The sequence below is a fragment of the Ascaphus truei genome, unplaced genomic scaffold (assembly GCF_040206685.1).
Source record: "Ascaphus truei isolate aAscTru1 unplaced genomic scaffold, aAscTru1.hap1 HAP1_SCAFFOLD_608, whole genome shotgun sequence".
In the NCBI taxonomy this organism is placed as follows: Eukaryota; Metazoa; Chordata; class Amphibia; order Anura; family Ascaphidae; genus Ascaphus; species Ascaphus truei.
In genome coordinates, this window is record NW_027456941.1 from 206,001 (window position 1) to 220,807 (window position 14,807).

A 14,807-nucleotide genomic window follows, 5' to 3' on the forward strand; every position below is an offset into this window, starting at 1 on the left:
CTTTGTGTGAGTGATACTGTGCGAGTAACTTTGTGTGAGTGATACTGTGCGAGTAACATTGTGTGAGTGATACTGTGCGAGTAACATTGTGTGAGTGATACTGTGCGGGTAACATTGTGTGAGTGATACTGTGCGAGTAACATTGTGTGAGTGATCCTGTGTGAATAGCATTGTGAGAGTGACAGTGTGACATTGTGCATATGATACTGTGCGAGTAACTTTGTGTGAGTGATACTGTGCGAGTAACATTGTGTGAGTGATACTGTGCGAGTAACATTGTGTGAGTGATACTTTGTGAATAGCATTGTGAGAGTGACATTGTGCCATAACACACTTTCACCCCATCCCCATGTCTATTTCACCCTCCCTCACTATCTTTCTCTTTCACCTTCCCTCCCCATCTCTTTCACCCCCTCTGTCCATGTCTCTATTTCACCCCCCCTTGTCTTCCCCCCCTCCCAAACTCTCCATGTCTCTTTTTCATCCCCCCCCACCTCTCCATGTCCTTTTCACCCCCATCTCTCTCTCCCTCCCCCCAGGTGTCTCTCCCTCCCCCCAGGTGTCTCTCTCTCTCCCTCCCCCCAGGTGTCTCTCTCTCTCCCTCCCCCCAGGTGTCTCTCTCTCTCCCTCCCCCCAGGTGTCTCTCTCTCTCCCTCCCCCAGGTGTCTCTCTCTCTCCCTCCCCCCAGGTGTCTCTCTCCCTCCCTCCCCCCAGGTGTCTCTCTCTCCCTCCCCCCAGGTGTCTCTCTCTCCCTCCCCCCAGGTGTCTCTCTCTCCCTCCCCCTAGGTGTCTCTCTCTTCTCCCCCCCCAGGTGTCTCTCTCTTCTCCCCCCCCAGGTGTCTCACTCTCCCTCCCCCCAGGTGTCTCTCCCTCCCCCCAGGTGTCTCTCTCTCTCCCTCCCCCCAGGTGTCTCTCTCTCTCCCTCCCCCCAGGTGTCTCTCTCTCTCCCTCCCCCCAGGTGTCTCTCTCTCTCCCTCCCCCCAGGTGTCTCTCTCTCTCCCTCCCCCCAGGTGTCTCTCTCTCTCCCTCCCCCCAGGTGTCTCTCTCTCTCCCTCCCCCCAGGTGTCTCTCTCTCTCCCTCCCCCCAGGTGTCTCTCTCTCTCCCTCCCCCCAGGTGTCTCTCTCTCTCCCTCCCCCCAGGTGTCTCTCTCTCTCCCTCCCCCCAGGTGTGTCTCTCTCTCCCTCCCCCCAGGTGTGTCTCTCTCTCTCCCTCCCCCCAGGTGTGTCTCTCTCTCCCTCCCCCCAGGTGTGTCTCTCTCTCCCTCCCCCCAGGTGTCTCTCTCTCCCTCCCCCCAGGTGTCTCTCTCTCCCTCCCCCCAGGTGTCTCTCTCTCCCTCCCCCCAGGTGTCTCTCTCTCTCTCCCTCCCCCCAGGTGTCTCTCTCTTCCCCCCCCCAGGTGTCTCACTCTCCCTCCCCCCAGGTGTCTCTCCCTCCCCCCAGGTGTCTCTCTCTCTCCCTCCCCCCAGGTGTCTCTCTCTCTCCCTCCCCCCAGGTGTGTCTCTCTCTCCCTCCCCCCAGGTGTGTCTCTCTCTCCCTCCCCCCAGGTGTGTCTCTCTCTCCCTCCCCCCAGGTGTCTCTCTCTCCCTCCCCCCAGGTGTCTCTCTCTCCCTCCCCCCAGGTGTCTCTCTCTCCCTCCCCCCAGGTGTCTCTCTCTCTCTCCCTCCCCCCAGGTGTCTCTCTCTTCCCCCCCCCCCAGGTGTCTCACTCTCCCTCCCCCCAGGTGTCTCTCCCTCCCCCCAGGTGTCTCTCTCTCTCCCTCCCCCCAGGTGTCTCTCTCTCTCCCTCCCCCCAGGTGTCTCTCTCTCTCCCTCCCCCCAGGTGTCTCTCTCTCTCCCTCCCCCCAGGTGTCTCTCTCCCTCCCTCCCCCCAGGTGTCTCTCTCTCCCTCCCCCCAGGTGTCGCTCTCCCCCCCCCCAGGTGTCTCACTCTCCCTCCCCCAGGTGTCTCTCCCTCCCCCCAGGTGTCTCTCCCTCCCCCCAGGTGTCTCTCTCTCTCCCTCCCCCCCAGGTGTCTCTCCCTCCCCCTCCCCCCAGGTGTCTCTCTCTCTCCCTCCCCCCAGGTGTCTCTCTCTCCCTCCCCCCAGGTGTCTCTCTCTCTCCCTCCCCCCAGGTGTCTCTCTCTCTCTCCCTCCCCCCAGGTGTCTCTCTCTCTCTCCCTCCCCCAGGTGTCTCTCTCTCTCCCTCCCCCCAGGTGTCTCTCTCTCTCCCTCCCCCCAGGTGTGTCTCTCTCTCCCTCCCCCCAGGTGTGTCTCTCTCCCTCCCCCCAGGTGTCTCTCTCTCCCTCCCCCCAGGTGTCTCTCTCTCCCTCCCCCCAGGTGTCGCTCTCCCCCCCCAGGTGTCTCACTCTCCCTCCCCCAGGTGTCTCTCCCTCCCCCCAGGTCTCTCTCCCTCCCCCCAGGTCTCTCTCTCTCCCTCCCCCCAGTTGTCTCTCTCTCTCCCTCCCCCCAGGTGTCTCTCTCTCTCCCTCCCCCCAGGTGTCTCTCTCTCTCCCTCCCCCCAGGTATCTCTCTCTCTCCCTCCCCCAGGTGTCTCTCTCTCTCCCTCCCCCCAGGTATCTCTCTCTCTCCCTCCCCCCAGGTGTCTCTCTCCCTCCCCCCAGGTGTCTCTCTCTCTCCCTCCCCCCAGGTGTCTCTCTCTCTCCCTCCCCCCAGGTGTCTCTCTCTCCCTCCCCCCAGGTGTCTCTCTCTCCCTCCCCCCAGGTGTCTCTCTCTCTCTCCCTCCCCCCAGGTGTCTCTCTCTCTCCCTCCCCCAGGTGTCTCTCTCTCTCCCTCCCCCAGGTGTCTCTCTCTCTCTCCCTCCCCCCAGGTGTCTCTCTCTCTCCCTCCTCCCAGGTGTCTCTCTCTCCCTCCGCCCAGGTGTCTCTCTCTCCCTCCCCCCAGGTGTCTATCTCTCCCTCCCCGCAGGTGTCTCTCACTCCCTCCCCCACTGTCTCTCTCCATCCCCCTATGTGTCTCTCACTCCCTCCCCTTCCTCCAGACAGTGTCTCTCCCTCACCAGTGTCTCTCACTCTCTCTCCCCCAGTGTCTCTCTTCCCCCGTGTCCCTCTCCCCCTACCCCCAATATGTCTCTCACCCCCATAACACACTTTCACCCCATCCCCATGTCTATTTCACCCTCCCTCACTATCATTCTCTTTCACCTTCCCTCCCCATGTCTTTCACCTTCCCTCCCCATCTCTTTCACCCCCTCATTTCTCTCTTTCACCCCATCTGCCCATGTCTCTATTTCACCACCCCTCGTCTTTCACCCCCCCCAAACTCTCCATGTCTCTTTTTCATCCCCCCCAACTCTCCATGTCTTTTTCACCCCCATCAGACCTCTACATGTCTCTTTCACCCCCTCCCGACGTCTCTTTCACCACCCTCCGCAAGACACATTCACACACTCAATCTCTCACCTTATCACAGCTGCATGCAGCAAGGAGGTGCTGCATGAGCTGCGCCGCACAGCACCACCTAATGGCTGAAGGAGAGATTGCAGCTACAGACTGCTTTTCTCTCTGCTCCTGGCAAAATCAGGTTCTGCGTTCGTAGGCGGAACCTCTGGGACTGCTCCATGGAACCCAAGGGTTCCGCGGAACCCGATTTGGGAAACGCTGCTATAACGAATACCTTCTGGATCAGACCCTTCCCTATAATGGATACCTTCTGAATCAGACCCTTACCTATAACGGATACCTAATGGATCAGACCCTTCCCTATAACGGATAGCTTCTGAATCAGACCCTTACCTATAACGGATACCTAATGGATCAGACCCTTCCCTATAACGGATACCTTCTAGTTCAGACCCTTGCCTATAACGGATACCTTCTGGATCAGAACTTTCCTATAACGGATACCTTCTGGATCAGACACTTCCCTATAACGGATACCTTCTGGATCAGACCCTTCCCTATAACGGATACCTTCTGGATCAGACCCTTCCCTATAACGGATACCTTCTGGATCAGACCCTTGCCTATAACAAATACCTTCTGGATCAGACCTTTCCTATAACGGATATCTTCTGGATCAGACCCGTCCCTATAACGGATACCTTCTAGTTCAGACCCTTGCCTATAACGGATACCTTCTGGATCAGAACTTTCCTATAACAGATACCTTCTGGATCAGACCCTTCCCTATAACGGATACCTTCTGGATCAGACCCTTCCCTATAACGGATACCTTCTTGATCAGACCCTTCCCTATAACGGATACCTTCTGGATCAGACCCTTCCCTATAATGGATACCTTCTGGATCAGACCCTTGCCTATAACAAATACCTTCTGGATCAGACCTTTCCTATAACGGATACCTTCTGGATCAGACCCATCCCTATAACGGATAGCTTCTGGATCAGACCCTTCCCTATAAAGGATACCTTCTGGATCCGCCCCTTCCCTATAATGGATACCTTCTGGATCAGACCCTTCCCTATAACAGATACCTTCTGGATCAGATCCTTCCCTATAACAGATACCTTCTGGATCAGACCTTTCCTATAACTGATACCTTCTGGATCAGACCCTTACTGTGGCAGGACGGCCTGTAGCAGAGGTCAGGGAACAGTCCACACGTATAGTTTCAGGATAAATAAAACGTTCAGTGGCTTTATTTCTCCACAGTAACATAACATGCGGGTACACTATCCCTTTAACAAAATAAATCCTGCTCCACTTTGGGAGAAAAACTGACTAATAACACAGCAGACCTATCTAGCAGGCTGGCTGGCTAAACCAGAACCAAACCATAAGGGTACTTTAAGCAGTCAGTAAACAAATGAATAATCCTTACTTTAGTTGAAGTAGTCTTTGGTGAAATCCCTCTGGCTAAGGGCTCACGCAGCAGTGTGTTTCTCTCTCTCTCTGGCAGCTACTGCCAGTCACATGATCCTTTATCTACCTTGCTGGCTCTCAGGTGTCAGCTAAAGAGTTCTGATTTCCTAACTTCCACCTGAGTTAACCCTTATGAGTGCTGGATGAAGCATTCAGACATATGTCTCCCAGGCGTAACTGATAGGAGTTGACTTCACTCTGTCACATACCTCCCCTGTTTGTGTGTGGCTAGTGTCCCACACGGCTGAAGCCCGACCCTCCACTCCTTCCCTTGACAAAAAATCAGCATTTCCATGGTCCTTTCCAGGCCTATGCTGAATATCAAAAGAGAAGGGTTGGAGGGCAATATACCACCTGGTCAACCTTGGATTTGTGCCCTTCATGGTGTTTAACCACTTCAAGAGCGCATGGTCAGTGACCAGAGTGAAGTGTACTCCGGCGACATAATGTCTCAAGGCCTCAATTGCCCATTTTACAGCGAGGCACTCCTTCTCAATAACGGAATACCTCACTTCCCTTGGGAACAGCTTCCGGCTGATGAACAGTATGGGGTGTTCAACACCATCAAATTGCTGAGACAGCACTGCTCCCAGTCCTACCTCTGAGGCATCCGTCTGGATGATGAAGGGCTCTTTAAAATCTGGGCTCCGAAGAGCGGGGCCCTCTGACAGGCACTTTTTTAGCATGTCAAAGGTGTCTTGGCACTCCCAAGACCATTTAACTTGGGTCGGGGCACTCTTTTTTGTCAGATCTGTTAGGGGTGCAGATATTTCTGAAAAATTGGGGATAAACTGCCGGTAATACCCCAAAAGGGAGCGGACCTGTGTCTTTGTCTGTGGGGTGGGGACTTCCTTTATGGCGGCCACCTTGCTAGCTAGTGGCCTTACTATCCCTCCCCCAACGGCATAGCCCAAGTACTTTGTAGTGGATTTACCCAGGGCACATTTTTTTGGATTTGCAGTGAGCCCTGCTTCTCTTAAGGACGTTAGGACTGACCTTAACCTTTTTATATGAGACTGCCAGTGTCTGCTATAGATGACAATGTCATCCAAGTAGGCCGCGGCATATGCCCTATGGGGTCGTAGTACCTTGTCCATTAACCTTTGGAACGTGGCTGGAGCCCCATGTAACCCAAATGGCATAGTGACGAATTGGTATAAACCGAGAGGGGTGGCGAAGGCAGTTTTGCATTTGGATTCTTCCGCTAGAGGTATCTGCCAATATCCTTTCGTGAGATCTAGGGTGGAGATATACTCTGCTTTACCAAGCGAATCAAGCAATTCATCCACCCTAGGCATTGGATATGCATCAAATCTGGATACAGCATTTACCTTTCGCAGATCCACGCAAAACCTCACCTTCCCATCTGGTTTAGGGACCAACACGATAGAGCTACACCATTCGCTGTGGGACTCTTCGATCACGCCCAATTCCAACATGTCTATTATCTCCCTCTCTACCAGGTCTTTTCGGCCCTCTGGCAATCTATAGGGACGGGACCGTACTTTTACGCCAGGTTCTGTCTCAATCCTATGGGACACTAAATCAGTCTGCCCTGGCAGCTCAGAAAAAACATCTGGGAACTGGTCACATACATCAAGTAGGTCTGACCTTTGTTCCGTTGTTAACTGCTCTCCCATGGGAACCTGATGGTCAGTGTACGTACTACCCTTTGGAAGCTTTGGACCCAAATCCGTCTCTCCTTCCCGAGGGTGAATGAACAGCAATCTCATCGTTTTCCAGGGTTTCAGGAGGTTCACGTGGTAGATTTGTTTACCCTTCCTGGACCCTGGTTGAGAGATCTCATAGTTCACCTCCCCGGTGCGGCGGAGAACTTGGAAAGGACCCTGCCACTTCGCAAGGAGTTTACTCTCTGATGTCGGTAGTAGTAGCATCACTTGGTCCCCAGGTTGGAAGACCCTCAAGCGAGCATTTTGGTTGTACTGCCTCTCGACGTTCTTGAGCAGATTTGAGGTTTTCCTTCGCAAACCGACCTATCATGTCTAGGCGGTTTCTAAGGTCTATGACATACTGAAGGGTATTCTTGGAGGGGGAGGGCTCCTCCTCCCAGGATTCCTTCAGTAGGTCGAGAATACCCCGAGGTTGGCGTCCATATAGGAGCTCAAACGGGGAGAAGCCTGTGGATGATTGGGGAACTTCTCGTACCGCAAACAACAGGAAAGGGAGAAGTTCATCCCAAGCTCGCTTTTCAGTGTCCACAAACTTCCTAAGCATAGTTTTTAAAGTACGGTTAAACCTCTCTACCAATCCATCAGTCTGAGGATGGTAGACCGAGGTCCGGACGGATTTTACCTCCAATAACTTCAGGACATCCTGCATTAACTTTGCCATGAAATTTGTTCCCTGGTCAGTTAACATTACTTGTGGAAGTCCTACCCTAGAAAACAGTTCTAACAGCCTGTGAGCAACCTGTTTAGCAGTGGCTGATCTCAGAGGGAAGGCCTCAGGATACCTGGTGGCATAATCAACAACAACGAGTATAAATTTATGTCCCTTCGCAGAGGGTTCTAAAGGTCCGACCAGATCTACCCCAATTCTCTCGAATGGGATGGCTACCAAGGGCAGAGGAACCAAAGGAGCCGGCTTCTGTCCTTTTTGGCTAGTTAACTGGCATTCAGGACATGTCTCACATAGTTTCATGATGTCACCATGTATGCCTGGCCAGTAAAACCGGGACGAGATGCGGTCCATGGTCTTATCTCTGCCCAAATGACCACCCCATGGGAGAGTATGGGCTAGGGTAAACACTGTTTTAATCAACCCTTTAGGGACTAGCATCTGTCGAATGACCTCCCCTGTTTGTGTAACCTTATTCACACGATATAGTATGTCATTCAACAGTTCAAAATGTGGAAACACTTTTACACCTTGTTCATCTATTATCTTGTTGTTGACCTGTACCACCTTCTCATATTGTCTAGCCAGAGCTGGGTCCTCCCTCTGCCTCTGACGGAAGTCAGGAAGATCCAGGTCTGGCAACACTCCCGTATCTATCTGTTCCCCACCCTGGTCATCCCCGGCCATGACCTGCAGTCCTTTGGGCTGACTAATGTTACCAAAAGTCCCAACCTTTCTTAACCAGTCCTCTTTTTCCGCACGTCTCTGTTTACGTGTCTTTGGGACATGGTGTCTACGGGGGAAAATCTCTGGGGAAAAGGGAACAAGTCTCCGGGCTTCTCCGGTACCAGAGAAGTAGGCTCCGTAGGAGTAGGGGCCAACAATGTTTCGAGGTAGGGCCAGTCTCGGCCAAGTAGAACAGGAGCAGGTAGCAACTCCCACTAGTAGGCTAGCCTCTTGATCCTGGATACGCAGTGTAACGTTCGCCGTCGGGTATCTCTTTGTATCCCCATGGATACACTCGATATTCCAAGGAGAGTCATAAGATAGTCTATTGCTTGGAATTAGGCCCTCTAGGATCAGGGTTTTTCCAGAGCCCGAGTCCAGCATGGCGTTTACTTTTGTCCCCTCCAGAGATGCTGGGACTAACCACGGATTGTGGTCCCCTCGGAGACAAGCTGTGGCAGTGGTTCTGCCATATGAACAGTCCATTTCCTCATCTCCTGAGTCCGCAAACTCGGTCGTCCGCGGAAGCTCTCGATGGGGCTCGGTGTTTGGACCTCTCCGCTGTTGGATGGGGTCCTCCCTTCTGGTTGGTGGGGTTATCCTCTCCACCGGGTGGGTGACAGGAGTCCAGGTTCTCGGGGAATACTGTGGGTGGCGGCCTCCCTTGAGTGATCCAGTGGCCTCGGACTCAGGATTGGTGTCTCTGCGGGAGTTTGTACCAGGAACCCTCCGAGATGGGAAAGCGTCTTCCGATCGGGTTGACTGGATCTCCCGAGCTGGCGGGTTGTAGACCCCTCGATTGTCTGCTCTCCTGCCTCTAGTATCACTGGAAGCAACTGGTGTTTGCACCGGCCGTTCCCAGCTATCCTGTTGGGTGTCGTCGCCCAGGAAGTTTTCCACCAAGCGGACCGCTGAATCCAGGGAAAATGCAGCGTGTCTTTTTACCCAGGAGCAGGAGGAGGGGGGCAGTATCTGTATGAACTGCTCGAGCACAAACTGTTCAAGGATCTCTGCCTTGTCATGTTTTTCCGGTTGTATCCACCTGGCACATAAGTCTACTAAGCGGTGGGCTATGACCCGGGGTCTGTCTCGGTTTGTATATTTGACTGTCCGGAACCGCTGTCGGTAGGTCTCTGGCGTGAGGCCTAGGCGATCCAGAATAGCAGCCTTTAGTTTCTGATAGTCCATGGCCTCGTCCGCTGGAAGAGCCTGGTAGGCTGCCTGAGCTTCTCCTATGAGGAGTGGAGCCAGAGTCGTTACCCAGCGATAAACTGTCCAGCCGTGGGCCGTGGCTACCCTTTCAAAAGTGAGGAGAAATGCCTCTGGGTCTTCGTTTGGCTTCATTTTAGGCAGCATCACCGGTGGGTTATTTGGAATCCCTGGTCTGCCTGGGGTTGGGCCTTCGACCAGCAGTTGGAGTAGCTTTTCCTCTCGCCGGGCCTGTTGCTCATCTTGCTGGGCTTGTCGCTCACCTTGCTAGGCTTGTCACTCATCTTGCTGGGCTTGTCGCTCTGCTTGCTTCTCTGCTCAAGGAACTGAGAAAAAAAATTCTCCTTTTTTTTTTGTGTGGCCCTTCAGATACAGGGGCCGTCCGACATCCCACTTCTGACACCACCTGTGGCAGGACGGCCTGTAGCCGAGGTCAGGGAACAGTCCACACGTATAGTTTCAGGATAAATAAAAACGTTCAGTGGCTTTATTTCTCCACAGTAACATAACATGCGGGTACACTATCCCTTTAACAAAATAAATCCTGCTCCACTTTGGGAGAAAAACTGACTAATAACACAGCAGACCTATCTAGCAGGCTGGCTGGCTAAACCAGAACCAAACCATAAGGGTACTTTAAGCAGTCAGTACACAAATGAATAATCCTTACTTTAGTTGAAGTAGTCTTTGGTGAAATCCCTCTGGCTAAGGGCTCACGCAGCAGTGTGCTTCTCTCTCTCTCTCACTGGCAGCTACTGCCAGTCACATGATCCTTTATCTACCTTGCTGGCTCTCAGGTGTCAGCTAAAGAGTTCTGATTTCCTAACTTCCACCCGAGTTAACCCTTATGAGTGCTGGATGAAGCACTCAGACATATGTCTCCCAGGCGTAACTGATAGGAGTTGACTTCACTCTGTCACACTTACCTATAACGGATACCTTCTGGATCAGACCCTTCCCTATAACGGATAGCTTCTGGATCAGACCCTTCCCTATAACGGATACCTTCTGGATCAGACCCTTCCCTATAACGGATACCTTCTGGATCAGTCCCTTGCCTATAACAAATACCTTCTGGATCAGACCTTTCCTATAACGGATACCTTCTGGATCAGACCCGTCCATATAACGGATAGCTTCTGGATCAGACCCTTCCCTATAACGGATACCTTCTGGATCCGCCCCTTCCCCATAACGGATAGCTTCTGGATCAGACCCTTCCCTATAACGGATAGCTTCTGGATCAGACCCTTCCCTATAACGGATACCTTCTGGATCAGACCTTTCCTATAACGGATACCTTCTGGATCAGACCCTTCCCTATAACGGATACCTTCTAGTTCAGACCCTTACATATTACGGATAGCTTCTGGATCTGACCCTTCACTATAATGGATACCTTCTGGATCGGAGCCTCCTATAAACGGATACCTTCTGGATCAGACCCTCCCTATAACAGATACCGTCTGGATCAGACCTTTCCTATAACGGATACCTAATGGGATCAGATCCCTCCCTATAACGGATACCTTCTGGATCAGACCCTCCCTATAACAGATACCGTCTGGATCAGACCTTTCCTATAACGGATACCTAATGGGATCAGATCCCTCCCTATAACGGATACCTTCTGGATCAGACCTTTCCTATAACGGATACCTAATGGGATCAGATCCCTCCCTATAACAGATACCTTCTGAATCTAACCCTTGCCTATAACAGATACCTTCTGGATCAGGATGATGGCTCTCTCTTGCTCCTCCTCGCTCACTGCCGTCCCTCTCACTTTCCGACGCTCATCATCTCGCCGAATCTCCTCCATGAACTTGGCCCTCAGGCGACCTTGACGCGCTCTCTCTGAGACCTGAATGACACGTACTGCCTCCTCCAGTGAAATCATGCGTGGAGCCACTGTCTGAGAAAGAGAGTGCCACTGAATATCTACTGGTCCATACAACTGTTATATGAACTGGTCACATGGTGTTATTATACACTGTAGAATAATACCACGTGAGAGTCCATATAACACTGTATAATAACTGCAGATTCCCCCTCTGTGAGTCCCTATAACAGCATACATGCCTCCGCCTGGTCACTATATCAGTATACGAGGGTTCTGTGAGTATCTATACCAGTATATATGCAGTATCCAAGTCAGTATATATGCCCTGTATGGTCTATATGTCAGTATATGAGCATTCTGTAAGTCCAGAAAATTGAATAAATGCCTTCCCCAGATCAGTATATGGGTATATGAGGAATCTGTGTGTCCTTATAACAGTACATATACCCTTTGCCGGTCAGGGTGTAAGTATATGGGGATATACGGAGTCTGTATAACAGCATATATATTTCCACCAGGTCAGAATATCAGTATGTGAGGCCTATGTTAGCCCATAAAACAGTATATATGTCCCACCTGATCAGTATATCAGTATTATATATGCCCCACCAGATCAGTATATCAGCAGGAGTATATATGCCCCGCCTGATCAGTAGGAGTATAAATGCCCCGCCTGATCAGTAGGAGTATAAATGCCCCGCCTGATCAGTAGGAGTATAAATGCCCCGCCTGATCAGTAGGAGTATAAATGCCCCGCCTGATCAGTAGGAGTATAAATGCCCCGCCTGATCAGTAGGAGTATAAATGCCCCGCCTCATCAGTAGGAGTATAAATGCGCCGCCTCATCAGTAGGAGTATAAATGCCCCGCCTCATCAGTAGTATAAATGCCCCACCTGATTAGTAGGAGTATAAATGCCCCGCCTGATCAGTAGGAGTATAAATGCCCCGCCTGATCAGTAGGAGTATAAATGCCCCGCCTGATCAATAGGAGTATAAATGCCCCGCCTGATCAGTAGGAGTATAAATGCCCAGCCTGATCAGTAGGAGTATAAATGCCCCGCCTCATCAGTAGTATAAATGCCCCGCCTGATTAGTAGGAGTATAAATGCCAGCCTGATCAGGAGTATAAATGCCCCGCCTGATCAGTAGGAGTATAAATGCCCCGCCTGATCAGTAGGAGTATAAATGCCCAGCCTGATCAGCAGGAGTATAAATGCCCCGCCTGATCAGTAGGAGTATAAATGCCCCGCCTGATCAGTAGGAGAATAAATGCCCCGCCTGATCAGTAGGAGAATAAATGCCCCGCCTGATCAGTAGCGGTACAAATGCCCTCTCCCCGTCCCTCACTTTCGGTGCCACGGGGGTCTCCATCCGGCTCAGGATCTTTCCAAGAATCTCCTTGCGTTCCTCCAGAACCCGGGCCTGATCCTGCAGGAAGTACCGGGGTACGGGAACCTCCAAATCTTCCTGTGAAAGGATGGATGGTGGTCAGGATGGATTCTGAGAGGGGGACACTGACTTCTACCCAACACTCTGCCACGTGTCCAACACACGCTGACCTTTACCCATCACACACTGACCTGTACCCAATACTCTGCACTGTGTCCAACACACACTGACCTGTACCCAACACTCTGCCCTGTGTCCAACACACTGACCTGTACCCAACACTCTGCATTGTGTCCAACACACGCTGACCTATACCCAGCATACACTGACCGGTACCCAATATTCTGCACTGTGTCCAACACTCTGCAGCACTGTGTCCAACACACTGACCTGTACCCAATACTCTGCACTGTGTCCAACACACGCTGACCTTTACCCAGCACACACTGACCTGTACCCAACACTCTGCACTGTGTCCAACACACTGACCTGTGTCCAACACACTGAGCTGTACCCAATACTCTGCGCTGTGTCCAACACACGCTGACCTTTACCCAGCATACACTGACCTGTACCCAATACTCTGCACTGCGTCCAACACACACTGACCTGTACCCAACACTCTGCCCTGTGTCCAACACACTGACCTGTACCCAATACTCTACACTGTGTCCAACACATGCTGACCTTTACCCAGCACACACTGACCTGTACCCAATACTCTGCACTGTGTCCAACACCCACTGACCTGTACCCAACACTCTGCCCTGTGTCCAACACACGCTGACCTTTACCCAGCACACACTGACCTGTACCCAATACTCTGCACTGTGTCCAACACACTGACCTGTACCCAATACTCTGCACTTTGTCCAACACACACTGACCTGTACCCAACACTCTGCCCTGTGTCCAACACACTGACCTGTACCCAATACTCTGCACTGTGTCCAACACACGCTGACCTATACCCAGCACACACTGACCTGTACCCAATACTCTGCACTGTGTCCAACACACACTGACCTGTACCCAATACTCTGCACTGTGTCCAACACACACTGACCGGTACCCAACACATGCTGAGCTGTGTCCAACACACACCGACCTGTACCCAACACTCTGCCCTGTGTCCAACACAAACTGACCGGTACCCAACACACGCTGACCTGTACCTAGCACACGCTGACCTGTACCCAACACTCTGCACTGTGTCCAACACACACTGACCTGTACCCAATTCTCAGAAGGTTGGTACCTAGCTAGAATTAGATGTTAGTATAAAACATTTTAACTTAGTAAGCTTTTTAACTTGGTATGTTCTCTAATAAAGTAATTTTCAGCTTTATCTATAGATAGATTTATAGACTACTTAAGAGGTGGTGGGAGCACATAAGAGTCTTTATTGATTGCATTTCTTTATTTCTTTGCCATGCTATTACAACAATGCTGAAAGTGTGATTGACAGACGGACAGCCCCGCCTCCCTGCACCAGAAGAGCACCACTGCGCATGACTGAAAGTTACATCGGAATCCCCCCTCCATGCCCTTGGAGTTGAAGGCATCGCTACACATGCGCAAGCACCAGCAGAAGCCAAGAATGCCAGGATTGGATCCAGACATTCAGCGCCGGACATGACGTCACTGGAGCGACAGGCGCATGGACTATGCGATCATAAGGGACACTAGGCTGACATGCAGCGGGCTACCAATCAGTAAGAAGAAGCATGAAGCAAGATCGTTAAGAAGAAGGAGCTGCAGCACGCCCAGTGCACTGACGTCATTCAACCTGTCACAGACTTTCCTCATGTTGCAGAAATGCAATCAGGATACCATAGGAAGCACATGGGGTAAGGGAGGGGGGTTTATTGAATTACTCACTTATGTATTTATTATTTATATTGGACATTCTTATCTTTTCTTTGCCAGTTACTTGAGAAAGAACAAGTTCGAAACGTTGTGTGTGCCACTAAAAGAATAAATTCTTCTCTGCAAATCCGAAGTGCCCTGGATCCTGCAATTTCTTTCATATTGATTGAAAGGGTTGCCAGGAGAAAGCCTCTTCTCTCTAAAAATAACATGGCAGCACGGCTCAGGTTTGCAAAGTTGCATCTGAACAAACCACAAGACTTCTGGAACAATGTCCTTTGGACAGACGAGACCAAAGTGGAGATGTTTGGCCATAATGCACAGCGCCACGTTTGGCGAAAACCAAACACAGCATATCAGCACAAACACCTCACACCAACTGTCAAGCATGGTGGTGGAGGGGTGATGATTTGGGCTTGTTTTGCAGCCACAGGACCTGGGAACCTTGCAGTCATTGAGTCGACCATGAACTCCTCTGTAAACCAAGGTATTCTAGAGTCAAATGTGAGGCCATATGTCTGACAGCTAAAGCTTGGCCAAAATTTGGTCATGCAACAGGACAATGATCCCAAGCACACCAGCAAATCTACAACA

At 51.6% G+C, this 14,807-nt stretch overlaps 1 protein-coding gene across 1 annotated transcript in view; it reads right to left on the reverse strand.

Annotated features, from left to right (window-relative positions):
- The window catches only part of LOC142485590 (IQ and AAA domain-containing protein 1-like), a 153,642-nt gene extending 141,122 nt beyond the window's left edge, over window positions 1-12,520 (reverse strand). The window contains exons 1-2 of the mRNA XM_075584469.1: window positions 12,303-12,520; window positions 10,838-11,026 (exon numbers count right to left, since the gene is read on the reverse strand). Of these exons, the coding sequence (XP_075440584.1) occupies window positions 10,838-11,026; window positions 12,303-12,326 (213 nt within the window). The 5' untranslated portion in view covers window positions 12,327-12,520. The remainder of the gene's footprint in view (window positions 1-10,837; window positions 11,027-12,302) is intronic.
- Between the last annotated feature and the right edge of the window lie 2,287 nt (window positions 12,521-14,807).